The sequence below is a fragment of the Corvus cornix genome, chromosome 5 (assembly GCF_000738735.6).
Source record: "Corvus cornix cornix isolate S_Up_H32 chromosome 5, ASM73873v5, whole genome shotgun sequence".
Classification (NCBI taxonomy): Eukaryota; Metazoa; Chordata; class Aves; order Passeriformes; family Corvidae; genus Corvus; species Corvus cornix.
In genome coordinates, this window is record NC_046335.1 from 46190356 (window position 1) to 46211132 (window position 20777).

General features: G+C 42.2%; 1 protein-coding gene across 5 annotated transcripts in view; it reads left to right on the top strand.

The window, feature by feature from the left end:
* TSPAN4 (tetraspanin 4) overlaps positions 1-20777 on the top strand; it is a 428081-nt gene that overhangs the window by 346783 nt on the left and 60521 nt on the right. For all 5 annotated transcript variants that reach the window (XM_039553304.1, XM_039553305.1, XM_019281512.3 and 2 more), the window contains one exon: positions 8268-8459. In XM_039553304.1, the coding sequence (XP_039409238.1) occupies positions 8397-8459 (63 nt within the window). In that variant the 5' untranslated portion in view covers positions 8268-8396. The remainder of the gene's footprint in view (positions 1-8267; positions 8460-20777) is intronic.

The window sequence follows — 20777 nt, forward strand, 5'->3', positions numbered from 1 at the left end:
GAAAAAGCTTTAACACTTCTGGTTTGGCAGCAGTTAAAGCTAGAACCTGGAAAGAGTAGTGTTAGTGCATTCATCCCTTTTCCTTTTCTAACTCATGCATTTGCTCTGTTTCAGTAAGTTGTCATTAACTCACTGCTTTCTTCATGATCTTTAATTTGAATTACAGTGTAGGCAAATTGCCAGATTAGATGCTTGTGATACTGATAATCACCACTTTTTGATATTCTTTGATAATGTTTAATCTTGTATCAGCAGTGCTGCCTTAATAGGTCATTCTCACCTGTTCTATTTCTGCAAGTTTTTACATCCTCAGTGACAGAGCCTTGCAGCACAGGGCAATTCACTGCACTACAAAAGGGCCTAATTAAGGTCAGTGGCAGTTAAGCACATTCTTTTATTGCTTTGCTGAATAAGGATGCAATTGAGCACACATTTAAGTGTTTCAATGAATTTTGAGCCCATGAAGGGAAACCATCACTTTTTAGGTAGGGAATATTAACTCAAATGTTGCAGTTCTGTTCTTCTGTACCTGTAGTTGATAGGTAGCTATGATTTGGAGGAGCAAGTGTGTAGGAGAATGCTAGTCATAAAACAGCAGGGATTACCTGAATGACTCTTTTTTCACTTTTCCATTAGTGGGGTGTCAGCATGAGATTCTGTCTTTTGACATCTTCAATTGTCCCCAAATTTACTTTAGTTGTATGAGACTGCAATTTAGTAGTGGAACTCAACTGAGAAAGCATAATGAATTTCTTAAGGCTTAAGTTCCTGAGGATACCCTGAGTTCACCAGGATAACTGAAAAAGCAGCATTTTGAGTGTTTCCATTATGGACAGTATGAAAAGGAATGCCCTTCTTGTGATGTTTCTTTGCCCATATAGTCTACAAACAGGACCTCAGACCTCCTTTTAAGCTTGATAAAATCACTTGGTATTTGTCAGGCTCACACACTGAGTGGAATATCCTAAAACAAAGCCTGTTTGTAGGAGAGAAGGGTCTAAAGGGAAGGAAAACAACAACATGAGCTATTGATATGTGTTTCTTCTAACCTTTGATGAGACACAGTGGAGTTAGAGGGCAGTGAGGGCATGAATGTCATGCTGGCAGGCAGAACACAGCTTGGGACTGTAGCACTCAGCTACCTGTGTTCATGTAAGAGCTGCTTGGCTCTTACATGAACACAGTTCAGGCTCATGGAAGATGGCACGGCACATCTACTTTGAAATTATATTGAGTGCTGCACACTGTGTTGCACTAGTAACAAGACACTGGCTTGTAAAGGAGAGGCAGACAGGATATTAATTCAGGAGAAAATGTCCAGTGGGACATTCAGGCTGGATCTTTGGCTGGTGTTGCTCAGGGTGGTGACCCATCAGTCATGCTGTTGACACCAGTTGGGGATGCAGGCCTGCAGCTCTTGGCGGTCTTTGGCTGCTGCTTCTCTACATAGCGGCCCATATTGCAACATGAGATGTTTGTATTCTAAACTAATCTTTAAGGAAAGTGAAAAGGAAGTGAGATGGTAGGGCCAAACAACCAGTTTCCTAGAGCTTTTAAATTTTTGCTGCTTATATGTAGAGCTGATGAGACTGGCATTTGAAATGCTTTGTGCTTTACTCAGTTACGCACTTACCTTTCCCCTTCCCCTTCCTGAGAGAGAGGAGGCTGAATAGGATCTGCATGCTGACAGGAAAAGAAATACAACTTTTGTAGGTCCAGTGGATCTGAGGGGGATAGGGATTTTGAATTTGTTTCTAAATTAGATAAATTTGATGAATGAAGCAGATCTTTAAATTTTACGTTGAAATAAGCTATGTACTCATTGATACAAAACTAAGGATATGATATGTAGGTAAGGAGAAACAGGGATTTAACTCCTTGATTGGTGTCTATGTCTGTAATCCTGTTTCCAAAAGTAGGCTGATGCCAGGTCAAACAAGCAAGCAAGCAAAAAAAAATCAAATTCAAACTTTAAGTGAACATTTAAACAAGGGGGGGAAGAGGGTGAAGTAAGGAGAACAAATAAATGCCCATAAAGTTGAAAAGGTTTTACCTAGCTGAGTACGCTATTTTTGGTCATGGTTGCTTAGGGATGCTTAGAGAGAATATAAGAAAAAATGAAGGACAAGACAGGACATTTTAATCAGCTCCTCCAATTAATAGTTTAAGGTCTTCCTCTGCAAGGGCTGCAAGTAAAATATCATTTATAAGAAATGCTGGGATACCTTGCCCTCATTTGATTTGTGTAATCCCTTTCTGAACCTGCATATATTTCAGCGTCCACAAAACTCTGTGGCAATGAATTCCAGAATTTAATTAAATGTTTTGTGAAAAAGTACTTGACTTTACTGGTTTTCAGCCTGCAGACCAAATAACCTCTAGCTTTTTTAATCTTAAGAAAAATGAATAATGATCCTCTATTCACTTTTCCTATCCCATATTGGTGTTTAGGGAGCGCTGTTGTTCCACTATCTTCACTCCCAGGAGTGTGGTCCCTACTAACTGATCTTTTTTCAAGTGGTTTTTTTCACTAGTTCTTTTTAAATTCTTGCTAAAAGGACATAGCTCAGATCATGGCCATTTTGGATGAAGTTAGTGCCTCAATACTCTAAGGGTAGAAACGTGCTTCTACCATCCCATATTAAATTTCAGACCTCTGGCTGTGGAGTGCCACAGCCTTTGTCTGCACTTGCACCCAGGCTCCTGCTTCTCCCAGAGAAGATTCTTGATTCACTTGATCCTGTCAATATACATAAGTATTCCATTTCCACCCCCTCTCTGTGTCTAGCTGTCGTGGTTTCACGCTGGCCCAGCACCAGGCACCCACGAGAGCTGCTTGCTCACCCTCCCCTGCCACAGCTGGGCAGAGGAGAGAAAAGGAAAAAAAATTAACAAAGGCTTCATGAGTGAGGAGGGGAACAAGAGAAACAATTCAAGGGCGAAACAGACTCAGGTTGTGAATTTATTACTAACAGAATCAGAGGAGGATAATGAGAAGTAAAACAAGCCCTTGGAACACCTTCCCCCTCCCAGCCCCTCCCTCCTTCCCACTGACAGCTCAGGGAGACAGGGCATGGGGGTTTGGTTAGTCCATCGCTGAGATTCTCTTCCGCTGCTCCGGGAGAGGAGTCTTCCCCTGTGAGGCCGTGGGGTCCCTCCCACGGGAGACAGTTCTCCTGAACTTCCCTGGCGTGGGTCCGCTCTCAGGAGCAGCAGCCCCACCGCCCCTGCTGCAGCGTGAGCCCCTCCCATGGGCCCACAGCCCTCCCAAACTGCTGCGCCGTGGGTCTCTTTCCACAGGGTGCAGTCCCCCAAGGCCAGGCTGCTCCCGCCTGGAAGCAGGGCCCTCTCTCCCCACCCGGTCTCCCACTGGATCACAGCCTCCTCCAGGCATCCACCTGCTCTGGTGTGAGCACCTCCCCCATTGGCTGTGGGTGGATCTCTGCATCTCCCATGGACCCAGGGGCTGCAGGGGCACAGCTGCTTCACCATGGTCGGCACCTCAGCCTGCAGAGGAACCTCGGCTCCGGCGCCTGGAGCACCTCCTGTCCCTCATTCTCCACTGCCCTTGGTGTCGCCATGTTGTTTCCCTCACATGTTCTCACCTCCTCCTCTTCTCTGACTAGAATCCACAATCTTGTGACTTTATTTTGATTTTGTTCTTAAATGTGTCATCACAGAGATGTTACCAACCTCTCTCATTGGCCCAGTTGTGGCCATCAGCATGTCCATCTTCAGAGCCATCAGGGGTTGGCTCTGCTGGACATGGTGGGAAGCTTCCAGCAGCTTCCCTACAGGATCCATCTTTGTGGCCACCCTGCTACCTAAGACCAGGCCGTGCCAAACCAGTACACTAGCAGAAAGCAACAGTAACTTAAGTGTGCCTGATATTACGAGAACATTTGCAGGATAATGTTCACATCACTACTGTTGATACTTAGGTGTTGTTTTCTTTCACTGTATACTTAAACTCTGTAATTGGCGGGGGAAGCATATTCATGCAAGTGGGATTGAGAGAGCCCTTCTGGTTTAAATATGTAGGGACTGGGAGAGAAAAATCCTCCAAGGGAGTTAGTTTAACTGCAGAACAACAGGTCATATCTTCCACTTGGATTCTGTTATCAGTGTATTTCTTAACACACAAGGAATGTTTTTTTTATCTAAAAGAGGAAATGTGATGAGTAGATCCTAATCAGATACAGTATGAGAAGCCTCAATTAGATGCATTTTCCGTGTTATAAAACCAATTAAAAACCCCACTTAAAGATGCCAGCACCATTATCATGAACAATGAGTCAGTTTCTCCTGCAGTATTTTAAGTGTGTAGCTGTAACTTCAGAATAATTTTCTCCACCAACAGGCATATATCCAGGGCTGTTTGGGATTACTTTGATTATCATACTGTAAGATCATTTCTAAATGTAGTCACCGAAGCCTGAATAATTTATTTTCTAGCCCATTAGAACAATTTGGAGAATCTAATTCCGTAGGCAGCTTTTTTGCCAAGAGAGAAAGCACACGTGTCTGTGTATCTCTTGGGGAAGAAGAGAGAGATAATCTCTGCTTGTAGAGTAAGACACCTGCTGTATTGCTTGACTCTGCTCCATAAATGCCTGTGAGCAATTTGTCTTGAGCAGAATATTCTGCTGCTTCCACAGCCAGTTGCAAAGTCCAGGGCTTGCAAAGAACCCAATGCTTGTGTCTTTTACTCACAGTTTTGCAGCTCAGGCACAGATGTGCCAAACAGCCTGTTCAAGATTTATACTGAGGTCTTTCCTGGAACAAAAACTTGACTCAAATATCCTGTGTCTTGGGGCCGTGACATATTCTGCTGCCCCACTGTTTTGATCTTAGAATAAAAGACTTTGCAAAAAAATATGCAACATTTATTGGGGAAAAAAAATGTTAGAGGGAGCTGCATTTTGTTTCAGGTTTGGCCATGAGCTGCCTTGCTTGCAAGAGAGTGGATTATCATGAAGAATTAGGCCAATAATGTGTTAAACATTTCACAAGGGAATATTAAAAAGTGCTATTGTCAGTAGCCTGGCATCTTTGAAGGAGACCTTTTTTTTTTTAAAGTCAACTCTACACTCACTAAATGTAGTTAATACAGACTCTCACTTGGCTGCCAATACATCGGGTTTAAGCTGTAGACTTCTCTCTAATTTCTTTGTGTTAAGGTTTTCTCCTTTAACTGTGACAGCGTCACTGTTTTCGTGGAAGCCCCCAAATTGTCAAAAGTAGCCCTGTTAATGGTTTTGGTTTTGTTTAATTTCACGTATCAACAAGCCTGGAAAACTGTCAAAACTTATCATTTCCTCACTGTGCTTCTGACTCTTTGACACAAAAAAAAGGACTGGGAGTTGGGGATGGGGTAAGGAGAGAAAAAGTGGAGGAGAGGGAACATCATAAGTAGTTATTTAAAATTATCCGTGCCTTAAATACCAAGAGGAAGAAGTAAAAACAGACGTGCAGCACAGAACCAGCTACAAGTGTTTTCTCTTGGCTCTGATCCAGAATAAGTAAATGTGATGCCTCTAATTCCTGGGTCTCAGACTGGGAATTACATTGCAGTTCAGTTCAGAATGGAGGGCAGAGGGGACAGGGAGCAAGCTTTTTGAATGTGTTGGAATGGAAAACATTCGGCTATTGTTGGAAAAGCTCTTGTGGCTGTCGTGGTGTTCTTTGAAGAACCATGTTCCCATGTTTAAACATTTCCTTAACCAGGTGCTTGAGTGTTAAAAGGCCATTAGATGGAGACTTGCAGGTGTGCTTTTCTCCCTGGGGAAAAGGGGGGGGTTAAAGAGCGGTTTAGGCTAGAGTTTTAAGGACAGCCTCTGTTTCCCGTGTGTGCCTGGGGTGACAGCTTAGTAAATTTATTTGGGGATCATGAGTGGATGTTCTGGTGTGAGAAAAGGAGCAGGGCTGAACTGAGGTGGAGCAGTCTTCAGTAATGTGTGCTGACTCTGTGAAATGCAGTTTGAGCCAGATGGTTTAATGTTCAAAGGATTCCTTTGTGCGTTTCAAGGTTTGGTCAACCAATCTAAGGAAGAGCTGTGCATTGTCTCTTCAAAAATAGGAAGATAATGAGCTGCCAGAGAGCAGAGTATCTCTGAATCAAGAGCAGTGTAGTGAGATACTCCTGCTGAATAACTGACTTGAAATATTCATCCCTGATCTAAATGGCTACAGCCCCAGTTGGGGCATTTTGCATGAACTGTGTGCTGGTTTTGTGATGTTTTGTGCCACAGGTGAATTTCCAATTTCTGCAAACACGAATGACTTTGGAGTCAGAAGATGCTGAATTTGAACGTCCAGGCAACAATGTCTCAAGCATTAAACATTGTGCATCATAAAGAGTTTAGTGGATGATAGAAGAGCAGGCAAGCAGGTCTTGCCGTTACAGCATCCTCAGTGAGGCCCACTTCTGTAATACAAGTGATAGTTGTAGGTGTTGGTATCACCCAAAGCAGTGTAGCAACATGGGGAGCATGAAAGGTAATGAAATAAGCTGCCTCTTATTGGTGCTGTTGTATTGCTTCAAAACAAAGAACTGAAGGTAAGAGCTGAATGTATTGCAAGGTCATGGCTCTGCTGCTCTTGGGCATCTGCCTTCATTAGGCTTAATTGGGCTGTTTGAGTGGCCTCCCTGTGCCTGCAGCTCTGAGACTGGTTTTGACGCGAACATCCTCCAAGCTGAAGAGGCAGAAGTGCACTTTGCTTTCCATACCATTCCTCAGCCAGTTTAGTGCTGTTCCTGACTGTATTTCAGCACTCTGACCAGTTTGGTTTTAGTTTAGGTGTTTGCCATCTCTCCTTCGATGCTGTTCTGTTGTTCAGTAGACCTTCAGAGTTTTATGCCCTCTTTAAGGAATTTATTCCTATTTGATTCAATTTTTTTCCTTGGGCCATGATGGTAACTTTTCTTTATATCCCCTCCCTTAGCCTAAATGATTTTCTGTGGGTTACCTTCTCTCAGTATTCCTCCCCCTCCTCTCCTTTGGTTATTCTTCAGTCATTTTGGATGATGTTAAAGATCATACTCTGTAAGTGGGAATAGAGGGGAGGTATTTCCAGCGTATATGGTCAGGGCATGGACTGTCCCTCCGTGGCACTTGTAGAGGGTACTTGTGAAAGGCTGAATACAGTGATGCCTGGAAAAGACTCCTAAATGAGGCAATTTGAGTCCCTGTGTCCTGGAGTTCACTTTCTCTCAGTGGAGACACGCAGGCTGGTGCAGCTGAGGTACATTGCAGTGAGGTATAGTTTGGTTCCTTAGCTCTGAACAAAAGAGACTGGTTTGCAGCTGGGGTAAGGAGAGCTGCCTTTACTGTCCTTTATTTGGGGAGGAGTTCAGTGGCATTAAGAGACAACCTTAGTCATTAGTGTAAGAAATTGCTTTGGCTTTTGTGTTTCTCCTCTGTGTTTAATTTCTGAGGTTTAGCTCTGCCCCAGGATTAGCTCTGTCTTTTTCCTTCCCTGGTTCATGAGCTGCCTTATGTTCATCCACTTTATGCAGGTATTTAGTGGATATGCTCTTGCATATGTCTGGCTTACTACTCTATGAACACAATTTCTTTCCAAGCCTTTAATTGATTTGGATAATAAAGTGCAATTATAAACTCAATAAAAATTGGTTATTTTAAAGGGAGAGCAGGAAAGAAAGAAACCTAGAGTGCTGCTGTGCTGTGTGACTATAATAATGCAAAATCCTCTTTGCTTTACACTCTCAATGCTCTCTTGCTTCCAAGGGAGACTTGACCTTAGGCAGGAGCTAACTAAGAAGTGTGAGGTGTCCTGCCAGGGGGATGCTAGGCAAGATTTGTTTATGGCATGTGTCAGGGATGAGAGACAGTGTATTGGGATGGGAAGAATGGGGAATCGAAAATGGTTCAGCCATTCTGGGCAGCTCTGTAAGGTACCTAAATAGGACATGGATTTTTTCAATCCCTTTGAGGGCTGAACCTTTGGGAATTTATCCTTTACTCAATGTGTGCTTTTCCATTAGAGAGCAAAAGACCTGGTGTCTGAGGTTGTGTCTTGGATTTAGGAAATCTATGTCTTCTTGTGTGTTGCATCTTAGTGATGACTTCTCTATAATAATTCTTTTCTTTCTCCTTTGTTTTTCCTACTGAAAGTGCAACAGGGCGAGAGCATTTCTTATTAGGTGTGACTGCTGGTTTGCTCCACTGCCATATTGATGTGGATTAATATCTGGGGTTGCTTGGATACAATAACTGAGTTTTTGTTTCTCTTTGTTTTTCCAGTTGGGAGGCTGTGGAATCCTTGGTGTAGGCATCTGGCTGGCTGTTACCCAAGGGAACTTTGCCACCCTCTCCTCTTCTTTCCCGTCGCTGTCAGCTGCCAACCTACTGATCGTCACAGGGACGTTTGTCATGATCATTGGCTTCGTGGGCTGCATAGGTGCCATCAAAGAAAACAAGTGCCTCCTGCTGAGTGTGAGTATTGAGCTGCTGCACTGTTTGCTGTCTTGTGATGCTGGTGCTATTGCAATGCATGTTGCAGTGACCTGTGTTTCAACAGAAGTTGCCCACTTGACATGCATGAGATGTCAGTCACGTGTGAAACAGGCTTTGATAATTGCTCTAAGGAGCTGCCAGGTCATTCCTGACCACACTGTCTGTGGAGGATGACAGCTGCGAGAAGGGAATTGTTAGTGGTGATGTAGGCTTCCTTCAGAGAAGAGGAAGACTTTTGTGAAGCCATGTTTTGTAGTGTATCTTTTAAATTCTTTTTCACTCCGCTTTGGTAGAAGTCCACTCCAAGTGTTTGCCCTAGTGGGACTGATGTTCTGAAGTCCTGGGCAGAAAGGTCAATGCAGGCCGCAAACAGATTGATTCTGAAGAGGTTGATTGTGGTTTAAATTGAAAATTAAGATCGTCAGATTTGACAATGCTGGTTTTTCCAGCCATTAACTCTACAAAAGCTGAGATGTCAGGAAGCAAAGGTGCCAGCACAAGGAGACTGCTGTGAAATCAAAGATTAATAAGGTGCCAGCTGTCCATGAGTTCACAGAAGTTTGAGCCACATCCCTGGTATATTTTATCAGAATGCAGTTTGATGCCACTCAGAGGTGAACTTTAGGAGCAGTGAATACCTTCTGTAGTTGATGTTAGTGTATATTTTGCATCCTGTTCAGCTGAGGACCAGGAAGTAAGGTGATCTTGCTGCTCAAGTCTGAGACTTCATCATGGGATTTGGCAAAGCTCAGAGTGAAGAGAAGCTGTGCTTCAGCTGGTGACGCCTCTGTAAAGGGCTGTTCCTTACTGTGCTTCACATACTATTTTTTTTTTTTTTCTCCTGGGAACTACAAAATGAGTTGAGGCACACAAGCCCCAAATCTCTTAAGTGACTGAGATTCCAAGCCTCAACAGAGGACTCTTTCCAGGTCCTTGCCTTAATCAGTTGTTTCTGCTGATTTTTAGGCAGTCAGAACTAATCAGTCTAGGCTAGTATAGGCTATATATGTGGTTTGAAACTAAAAGGAACAATATAAATGGAAATTAAGGCAGTTATGTGAGTGAAAATTTAAACTGGGAAGGCTGAAGTCAGAATCTGAGGCTGAAAGTCCTTGACATTTTTAACAGTCCTATGAATACACACCTTGTGGAGGAAGTGTGTGCTCAGACAGATGTAATGGATTACAGCTTCAATGCCAATGCAGCAGGAGCCCGCAGGGTGCAGATTCTAATGGTATAGCTTATATATGCAAAATTAATCACCTACTTCGTGCTTTCCTGAAGGCCTAGCTGAGATGTGACAGCAGTGAGCAGTGCCTGATTGCGTGTCAGGATCAGGTCAGGATCTGGCAGGCAGTCCTCGGTACTGGAAGAGATTCAGGCTTTTATCTCGTATGGTTCTTTGGCCCTCATCTCTTTTTGGCAAGGGCAGAGACTCCCTTGATCAGCCATCGCTGCTCAGATGGCGTGAATGCACTCAGCCACCCCCAGATGGGCATCCATGGGAGATGGAAATGTTTGCAGGTACTGCTCCTCCTGACATGCTGCAGTCCTCAGAATCCAGTGTCCTTCAGTGCATGGTATAAGGACTGTACTTGATGGATCAAGTTAAGTAATGCAAAGGAATCCAAATTTATTTAGGAACTCTCTGCACGGGAGAATGGGGAAGCTTGATCTGATTTGGTATCCACATTTCACTCTGTCTGCCTGTTCTTACCTTTCTGTACTGTAGCTATTCCGTGTGGCCTCTATTTTACTCAATTTTCTTCTCAATTGCGTTAAGTTAGAGCTGATTATAGCTACTTTAATTCAGAATAAGCCTGACTGTAGAGGGTTGAAATACAGTTTCATTAGTCCACATTGAATTCAGTTTTTATTTGATCTAGAATCACTTTCCACGTTGCCGTGCATTGGTACTTTCTTACTGTCAGTAAATACCAGTGAGATTTTTGAGCTCTTCTGAGTTGTTTTTATTGTGCCTATGTCCTTGGAAGATAAATGGATGGTGGTAGCAGCTCCTGCTTCTGGGAGCAAAGCCTTACCATGCAGGTTTGTCCTTAGTCTTCCTTTCCCCACATTGCTAGTTCTATCTGATTAGTGTTTGAAATAGTGTTTTCAAGTTCAGGACTGGGGTATTTGGTTTTGGCCAGCTCCCGTTTTCCCAGGTAACACAGATAGCAAAACAAATGCTTAAATGAAAGAAATTGCTAAATATCAAACCAGGGCTGTTCTTAGGGTGTGTGGTTGCTACATCCCTTCATCCTTTTCTTATTCCACAGGTGTTCCCAACACTGTGTTCTGCCACAGTGAAAGTATCTCTTCCCAGAATATCTCCAGTTTTTTTAAACATCCCTGAAAATGCCCTGTCTACTGCTTTTTAAGAGGATTGTTTTGTTGCAGCTGGCTTGCAATAGGATTTACCATCTAAACTGTAAAGGTAAAGCTCCTGAGTGTTTCCAGCCTTGTGTGTCTGTGACACACACGGTGTTTAACAATTGCTCCCGGATCAAGTCCTTACGCTCCTTTCAGCATCTCCCTGGCCACCACTTAACATCTGGCCTTGGTCCTGGGAGTAGGACCGAGGTTGCTTTTGGAACTGAGTTTATGTCTCCAGAGGGCATTGCTACAAGTCTGACAGCCACTCATGGAGTAAGCTGTCTTGCTCATGTGTGATGCAGCTGCATTTTCCTGCGCAGCATTTGCTTTAGCTAACTTTGTAATGTTTATTCCATTTGGAAGTAGAAGCTTTGGAAGTAGAAATGGAGAAACTGAAGTCTGCGCAGGTGTTTGAGAGGGGATGATGGAGGCTGTTTGGTTGTGTGGGTAGTATATTCTGTTGCACTACTCCCTGGATAATGTATTTGGATAATTTGACCTCTCCTCCTGATATTTGTTGAACCCCAGCACTAGAATCCCAGAATGGTTTGGGTTGGAAAGGACCTTAAGGATCATCCAATTCCAGCTCTCCCGGCATGGGTAGGGACGCCTTTCACTAGACCAGAGCACTGAACAAACTTAGGGAAATGAGATGGACAGGAGTTAGACAAGGTCAGCAGGCAGTTGTAACAGGTTTGTGGTGGGCTTAAAACCATGGAAAAGTTACTAATAGAAATGCAAGGAAAAGGAAAGCAAGGAGTAGAAGCTAGAATGTTGCGTGCTTTGCACGTTTCAGTAGTCTGTATGCAATAGTCTGATGAAGTGAGGCTTGGAGTGGACAAAAAGAAGAAAAAGTAGAATAAACCAAGTGGGTTGGCAGATGCTTATGTTATATCCTACATGTGTGAGATCAGACATTGCTCCATTGAGCAGAACATTGCTGTGTATCTCTGAGTGAGTAGCAGTTTTCACTGACCTCCCCTTTTCTCTGCTCCATACAGTATGAGAGAAAGCCTGGGGTGTGAAGTATGACCATAGACAGTACAAAAGATGATGTGAATGTTCTGCCTGTACTGTATTCCTGTTGCAACCCACTCTGAAATCCCATCCTGACGATATTGTGGAAGACACTTGGGGCATTTAAAGCCCACAAACTACCTGTCATGCCTCGTTTGACCAAGAGCAATATGGACCTCAACTTGCTCATATCTCTCATAGTGCACCTCATCCTCATGTGGGGTCGTTGGGAGTCTGATCTGCAAGGACTGGAAAGACAAATCTGCCATACAACAGGAGCACTTCTTGTTCTGCTTCCCAAAAGCAGAAGAAAGAGGAAAGCATGGGGCAGTTACGAGTTGGGGGGATGTGCTGCTGTTACTGAGGTGGGCAGTTTGGAGGAAGGCATTAGAGATACTGCAGGAGACATGGAGCACTATGGGGATCCTAAAATCAACTGGGAGGAAGCAGGACTAGCTCAACCCACCTGCATTGGAGGAGCAGAGTTTGTGATGGTAGACACAGGATGTTTGTGGAAGGTCTTGCCTGAGGACTAGTGCTACTGTTGATGTGATAAGGGATGAGATTTCCCACAGAGTTTGAGTGAGTGAAAAATGAGTAGTGTCAGAGAGACATTTCAACCTATTTACATTTCACACACTAAGTTGCAGAGCTGATGCGACTCTGATCATGTATCTTTGTGTTCTGCACATAGGACATTTGTATTGGGTTGTCAGAGCATGGCTTGTAAGCTCTTTGGTATTAGGCTGCTGTAGTGTTAGGTGTGAATGTTAGGAATTGCTTACCTCTGGCATTTGCCAATGACTTTTGAAAGAAGGTAGAACAGACTTAAGTGTTTTGAGAAGTAGAGGACAGATGGGGAAAGGAGGTGAAAAGCAGAAGTAAAGTTCAGTTTGTATATGAGTTTTTTGCACAGCTATGTGCACTAGTCAGGAGTGATCCACATTAATTCTCTGAATCAAGAGTTTAGATAGTCTAAAGCTTCACAGATTTACTGACTTGAAAGGAATTACCTGGTGTCCACTGCAGATATTCTTTGCTCAGTAGCAATGTGTAGTCAGGACAGTGCTTCCTTAATCTCTTAAGAAACAGGCCCATTCCCATTTCTCTGCATTCAGAGGAATAGAATAATATGAAAATATAAGAATATAAAGAAAAAAAAAATAAAAGGAAACCTCAACCATTCTATGTATTCCGCAAAAAATACATAGATGGGGGTGAATTTTACAGCTGTCATTCTAAGATTTCAGTGAACAAAGAATGGGTATTTGCACTGATTCTTATTTGCTCCAGCTACAGTGTGAAAGAAGATAAACTTTTCCATTACTAGATTTCCCTAGGGAAATCAAAGCAACAGGAATTCTTGAGATAAGTATGTAACCTGGTATATATAATCTTACATTGGAATATAGATGCAAATTGATGAATGAAGTAGGCAAACACTGCTTTCCTGCTTCAGTAAGACTTGTTTAAGGTTTCTATGAGTATTGTTGCTCAAGGCTGTATGATTGAGGTTCCTCTGCTACAAGCTCAGCTGTAGTTAGAAAATGGCAGCTTTGTTCTGATGGATTGGGTCAGTGTCCTGAACTAGTGACAGAGATAAGCCAGGAGTCTGACTTGTGAAGGTTAATTTATGGACTTCCATTGATTTTTTTTCATAGGTGTTTGGTCCTGCATTGCTGCATCATGTAGCTGTACTGCAAATCTCTATGGGTTATCTTAATACAAAATTAGGAATCCATCTTGGCTGGTTTTCCCTTTGGAATTGCAATACAGTTCTAATGTGCATCAGAGCTATTAGCCATATCCATAATCTTTGGGAATTTTAACAAAATGTTTGGCTTGTATGCTCTTAACCCCGCTGCACTGGGTGTGCTTTCCCCCTGAGGGCAGGTCCTTGCAGGAGCTGGGGCACCACTTTGCTCTACCACTCAAACACAATCAGTTGTGGTGGCTTGATCATAGTGCTGCCTTCAGGTAGCTGCTGTGTGTACACCTGAACAGACCATTTCTCTATGCTAAAGAAATTTATGCCTGATTAAGTACTTTGATGCTCAAATGTTGATCCAGCTGATCCTTAAGGGTCTGTGTAAACATCATCTTTTAGGTTAATTGCTTAAGATCTATGTTTGAGGAGCTAAATTGCCTGAATTCTCTGCCTTTTGTACATGTTTTGCAGATATCTATATTTATATGCTTACCCTGAAAAAGGTCATTCATTATTCCATGGATAGTCTAGGTTAAAAGTCTCAGCTCCAGACGTTAAATCACGATGGTTTATATTATTTATTACCTGTATTACAGTATCCCCTGCAGGCAGCCCATGAGGATGCTCTTTCTGTATGAAACTCCTGGTAAGCAGAGGTACCTGACCAGTAGAGCTTACCATCTAATTGGGTAAAACAAATGGAAAATATTATTATCCTCATTAGACAGGGAGCTGCAGCAAAGTATAACTAAGTGCCTTGTGGAGGTTGCACTGGGAGACTGAGAAAGCCATGAAGCAAACCCAAATTGTCTAAATCTCAACTCAGTGCCTTCATCCTCTTTCTGTAATTCCATCTGAACATGTCTACCCATCCTGTGTGCTTCAGTGACCTTTAAAAAGCATTTAGTCCATGTTTCCATAATAGTAATGACAATTTTGATTTCTTTTATCATATGTATTGTGTCCAAATAAAAAATAATTGTCCCAAAGCAAAATTATTTCTCAATTTTTATTTTGTTGAAAATGATAATTGGCAGACTTACCTGTTTTCCATGGGCAACACTGTAGGCTGTCCCAGCTGAGCTGATCAGCCTAACTGCAACATTGCCTTCAGTTAAATGTAAAACAGAACATTTAGAGAAGCTGCTGGAAAGGATCTGTGAACATGGTCTAGTGCATATGTTTTTGCAAATAGGGACTCACTTTTGGTCCAGGAGATCATAGGAATACTGGTAAAAAACAGTATGGGGCCGTATGTGAAGGAAAGATTTTAATCTCTATTTGATTGTTACAGCACACATGTACAGATACCAGACACTTGAAACTTAAATAACCACCCATGTCCTAGAAGGAAATAAGATTCGTAGGCAGTTCTTTATTTCACCCTCAGATTTTGTGGCACTTTTTTTTTTCTCCAATGATTTGCTACCAAGAACACATTCTTATGCTCTGTTTGGGATGCAGCATGGCCAGTAATCCAATCAAAAGCAGTAGAGGATCCTTCTCCACACATTACGTACACAAGAATAAATTAGAAATGGGAAAGGCCTTGAAGCAGATAAAATGCTGATTCCTTTCTGATTATCCAAAGCCAGCTGCCTTCTTAGAAAGCACCAAGGCTGGGTAAGTTCCATCACATCAAGGATTAACAAAATCTTGTTAATTAACAAAATGGCTTCGATACACCCACTTCCCATTATTCTGATATATCCTGATTTGTGGATAACCCTGATTTTTATCGTAGAAAAGCTGAAACAATGGTTAATGAGAAGGGGAATGAAAGTAATCATTAACAGGCAGATCTGTGTGTTCAGTTTAATTTAAATGATAACCTTGTGTTAATAAGCAAGTAGTTCATCACAGCTGCTGGAATGAATAAAATCAGAGTTAAAACTTGGTATTAGGTCAGGACCAGCTGTGGAATGCACTGATGCTATATCATATCTGTGTGACTATCCAGACATCAAAAGATTCTCATTTAGGGAATAGTCCAAGGGGAAAATGAGTGCCCATGGTGTTTTGTACTGTGCTGTTGAGAGTTTTCTGAACTCCAGCCAGCTCATCTGTAAGTGAAACAGCCATAAAGAAAATAAGGAAAAAGTTAATGAGTAGGAAGAAAAGGAAACCAAAAACCCTACTGTTTTCAGTGGTATCTCTGGATCCAGAGAGCTGACAGTTGAAACTTCATTGGTGACAGAGAATTTATTTCAAAGCAACTAAATGGGAAAGAAACAGCCTGTAAATGACTTCATCTCAGTAATTTAATGCTACAGATCAAACAGTAGATTTTCATTCCAGTTTAGCACTTGAGCTGGTGTTCTAGCCATCAAACTAGCAAAATGAGGGAAATGCAGGCTGCAGCCACAGCAGCAAGTAATGCAGAGACCAGGCAGATGCCATGCACACAGCCTGAGAGCTTTATTCATCATGTGTATCTCTTCTCTGTGTGGTGCTGTGTTGCATGTGAAATCCCAGCTTGCTGCCTGTTCGGGCTGTAAGTACTGAGCACCAATCTCCCCTACTTTGGTTGTCTCTACTTCGTTATGAAGACTCTGCTCCTCCTTGTCTTTCAGTTTTTAGCTCCTTCTGCTTGGCTGGTACTGAAACTTGTGAGGGGATGGAACCATCTAAGTCCTCCCCTTCCTCCCTTCTTTTCTTCGGCTCTGGGAGCAGTTAATCAAAGGACCTGGGAACTGAGGAGAGAAAGAATAAAGCTGTTTTCCTTCCTTCCTTCCTGGTTTTAGACTCGACCCTAGGGTCAGTGTGTAGGAAGGGCTTACCTCATAGGGTACATTTAATTTTCTGATATTGGCTGATGCAATACCACTAGTGCCTGATGTGCTTTGAATTACAGAATCACACAGTGTCTTGAGTTGGAAGGGACCCATAAGAATTATTGAGTCCTACTGCCTGCTCCTTGCAGGACTACCTAACTAAATGGAAGCATTCAGCTGAGAGTGTGAACCAGAAACTCCTTGAACTCTGGCAGGCTTGGAGCCCCACTTCCCTGGGGAGCCTGTTCCGGTCAGTGAAGAACCTCTTCCTAAAGCCCCCATTCCTCTTTGTAGTGCCAAGACACTGCTTTATGGCCATCATGCAGTGTGGCAGCACCATGTGCAGGAGTCAGGGGAGCTGTACTAATTTACATCAGCTGAAGGTTTAATCTGTTTATCTAAATGGCTATCAGTGTTTGAGTCCCTAACTCCTTGTTGGTTCAAGTGTATTAGCAATACCAGCTTCTCTGACAGTCTGTGCAGGCTCAAGTTCCCCTGTCACCTACAAAGTTTCCCTTATCCCATCTCTTGTCTCAGCATTTAACCAGCTCTTATGTGCTCATCTAGGGAACCTCCTGGTGGAAGAGCAGCGCATAAGACTACATAGTGGTCAGGGAAACACTTTCAAGGAAGCCTGTTGGCTGCCAGTGCTTGCAGCTTCTGGACAGTTGTGTTTATTGTCTCATCTGTAAGACTGGCCTCTGCTGGTTTTGATGGGCTTTTGCTCCAGACCTAGGATCACCTGCAAGAGCTGAAAGACAACAGAATTACTCCCATTTTGAAAGTAAAGGACAGGTAACCTGTCTATTCCTTGCCAGCCCAGACATTCATGTCACTTTTGAGCATAACATTTGCTAATTTTTTTTTCCTAATAATAAGATTATCTCCTCAGATAGAAAGCAATAGGGTTACTAAAGCAGAATGTATGCTTTTATTTCTGGTCGTTATTTTGTTAATTTTAACCACCTTAATAATGCAATTTGAATTGAAAAGCAACATTGACTTTTCTATAAGGGTTAGAATTACCTGAACCTCAGAAAAATGTAACTCTGGAGGTAAAGAAATGGAGGCTACTTCGTGTAAATCAATGATGCCTACACAAGGTACAGCCAGAGCTGATTTGATGTTACAGATATTTCAGACCCTCAGTATTATGAGCTAAAAGGCAGAATTAGGTAAGCCAAAGTGACTGCTTCTTCATTTTTTAAGCTACTACAAGACTGACATGTGCATCTGATGCAGCAGCTTCTGGGTAGCACATTTGAGAACCCCAAGCTGGGGTAAAACCAGCAGTACAATTTAAATACAGACAAAATACTCTACCTTGGCCTTTATTTTGTCCTTGCCCATCTTCTTGTCACCATCTCCTTCACTTACACATACATCACAGTTTCTAGGCACTGTTTGGAGACTCCTAGAAACAGGAGAATTTTTCTTTTGTTACAGTTTGCAGGCGAGGTCCTATTGCAAGCTTAGCTCAGGGTTTGCAAATACGCTTAAGGATAGAACTGCAGAATTTCTTACAGTAATATCTTCCCCTTCAGCTCATTACAAGTCAGCGGAACAGCATGGCCATGTCATCTGCTGTTATCATCCTGGGGGAGCTTCTGTCAGTGTGCCCAGCACTTGGGGTCAGCCAGATGTTCAGTGTGAACAGGAGTGTGGAGCCAGCCCTGCCAAGCCTCAGTCCTCACGCAGGCTGTGGGAACCACTGACTGCTGCTCTCCTGCTCCTCTCGGGGCTCCGAGCTGTCTGCTCCTGTTTCATGCTGGCATGCCACATGACAACAAATATCCTGGGGATGGTAGAGTCAGGGAAGAAGCTTCGTTTTCTAAATACACAGGTGCTGTTCAAGTGTGAGTAAAGGTGTAAGTTTAGACACTAATGAACATTGCATGTCATCACCACAGATGGAGAAGGTTGGATTAAACCCAAGCCAGAACCTTTCAGTTGTACTGACTGTATCCGTTACCTGTGTTGGATGGACTCAAGCAGCTGCTTTGTCATTAAAGGAGTGGCACAGGGACTTGAAAGAGCTACTCTGATGTTTTATTTTCTTCTTCAGCCACTCAGACTTCACAAGTAGGATGAGTTTCTCTCCTGACTAGTATAAAGAGTCACACCAGATCATGTCACACCTTTGCATTATGTTTGCAGAAGGAATGAGGCAACCCTTCAAAAAGTCAAAGGCCAGTGAGACCTTTATTTGTGCTAAGGAATCTGCTAAAACACCCACCCTCTGTTGTGATAGGAGAGAGATACCTCGCTAATATTTGATGACACTTCATTGATTTTGAGTCAGGTTTTGTGGAATATGAAAAAATACTAGAAATGCCATAAAATACCAGTTAAAATCCTTTGATGCATTGTAGGGGAATATCAGGTCTCTCAACTCTCACTCACTAATGCAGTAAGACAGAACGATTCCAACCGAAAGCAGTAATGAGACTAAAATGAAACACTGTTAATGTGTTAAGACTGCATATGTTGTATATCTTCCCAGAAATAATTACTGCAGATTTCTTTGAGCTTTATTGATCAGCAGGAGTTTTTGCACATTCATAAACGATATAGTCCAAACATAAACAGAGCTGTACTATGTATCCAGCAGGCATAGGGCATGAAAGACTTTGTCACAATCAGAATGAATTAGCTATTAAGGCTTTCAGAGAATAATAGCTGATGAACCAAATTTAGATACATGACGTTTTCATAATGGAGTTTCTGTTCGTAAGTTTGCTCATACACATTACTGCCTTTTTACAGTTTATGAGCAAACTTATCATTTTTATGCTTAGAAAAAGTGATTGTGAGACTAAAGAGATTTACTTCCAAGGAAGTACTTAAAGAGCTGAATATGTACAGCATGGGAGAGAGAGGGCTCAGATGGGACATAAATCTACAAATATTCAAGGAGTATAAATGCTGTGGACAGAAGGGAAGCATCCATGGTGCTGCACAGGGCGGTAAGTAGGAGCAATTGCATGGAGCTAACAAAAGGAGTGTTCGGACTGAGTGTCAGCAAAACCTTTGGTGCTGGGATGTGTAATCAGAATCCACTGTGATGGAAATTGGTAGAAACAAACTGCCCTTTCCCTTCTGCTGTGAAGTTCATGTAGTAGATTAATACACTGGGATTTTATTGACTGTAATTCCAGTTATTGTTGCAATCTGGGCACTGTCCTGTCATTTCTTGCTCGCTGCACTGACTCTTTCTGTACGAGTCTTCCAGGCTGCAGAGGAAGTCACTTCTAAGTACAATTCTCACGGACTTTCTCTTCTGTTCTCCTCTCCTTGCTCAGTACCTTGAAAAAGAAAATCAAAGGAAGTTTAAAAAAAAATAAGAGAATCTTTCAAAATGTTCCTACTCCTATTAATATATCAGATCAAGATGCCTTCAGGGAATTATGTTAAATCAAGCTTCTAGTGAGAACTAGTAATACATTGAACACTTTTGCTTTCAAGAGTGAAAAAAAGTTTCGTTGGGGTTTTTTGAGCGCTGACAAAATCTGTACCATATCAGTTTTTATTCTGTAAAAGTCAAGCAACAATATGCTATTAAAAAGCTATTCTGGGAAGTCTTTGAAAATGCTTGAGGATGAACTTCATAATGCTCTGCTTACAAAGCCAGATCCAACAATGGCAAGACTACAGGACCTTTATAAAGAATGGGTAGTTTTCGAGTACCTGGACTTCTTTTTTTTCATATCTCAGTGGGAATTCTGGCATTGATTCAGACTTTTCTTAGATGGCTTGAATTTTTCCAAAGTGTGGAATATGCAGTAAATTTGGCAATAGTTTATAGCATTCAGAGTCTCTGACAGTGTTACCCCTTTTGGTGTTCAACTTATGCATCAGTTTGTTGATGCATCTGTCATAATTCGGTTGGGCATGGAGATGCTTCACTTCTGCAGGGAAGGCAAAAGATTTTAACAATGCCAACCATAGTAATGAGTCATCATCACTCAACCCATTAAATTATATTTAAATATAACCTATTATAAAATAATAGAAAAATTACAAAGAATATTAAATTGGCAGAAAGCTTTAAATTTTCAGGTAGCATGGTAAAGTGTGGCTGCTGTAAAATACGTTAAGTTCTTTTGACTTTAAAATGGAGCTCTACGAATTTCTAGGTGTCCTGGTTTCATGAGGGATAGTAGAGCTCATTTTCTTTCCATGACAGTAGGTAAAGGTTTGACATAATTTATTTAAAAAGGAGAGATACTATTTACAACTTCAGTATTAAATACAGGGTGTTATCCCTGGAGAGTAGGAAGTGTGCAGGATATGAGGTTACATTTGACAGTATTTCTGTTCATACCAAATTACAATCTAAAAATCAAGCAGAGTTCTTTCAAATGTGTGGAGATCCTGCATTTTAATATATATGCCTTTGTCTCATACCAGGATAAAGTGACA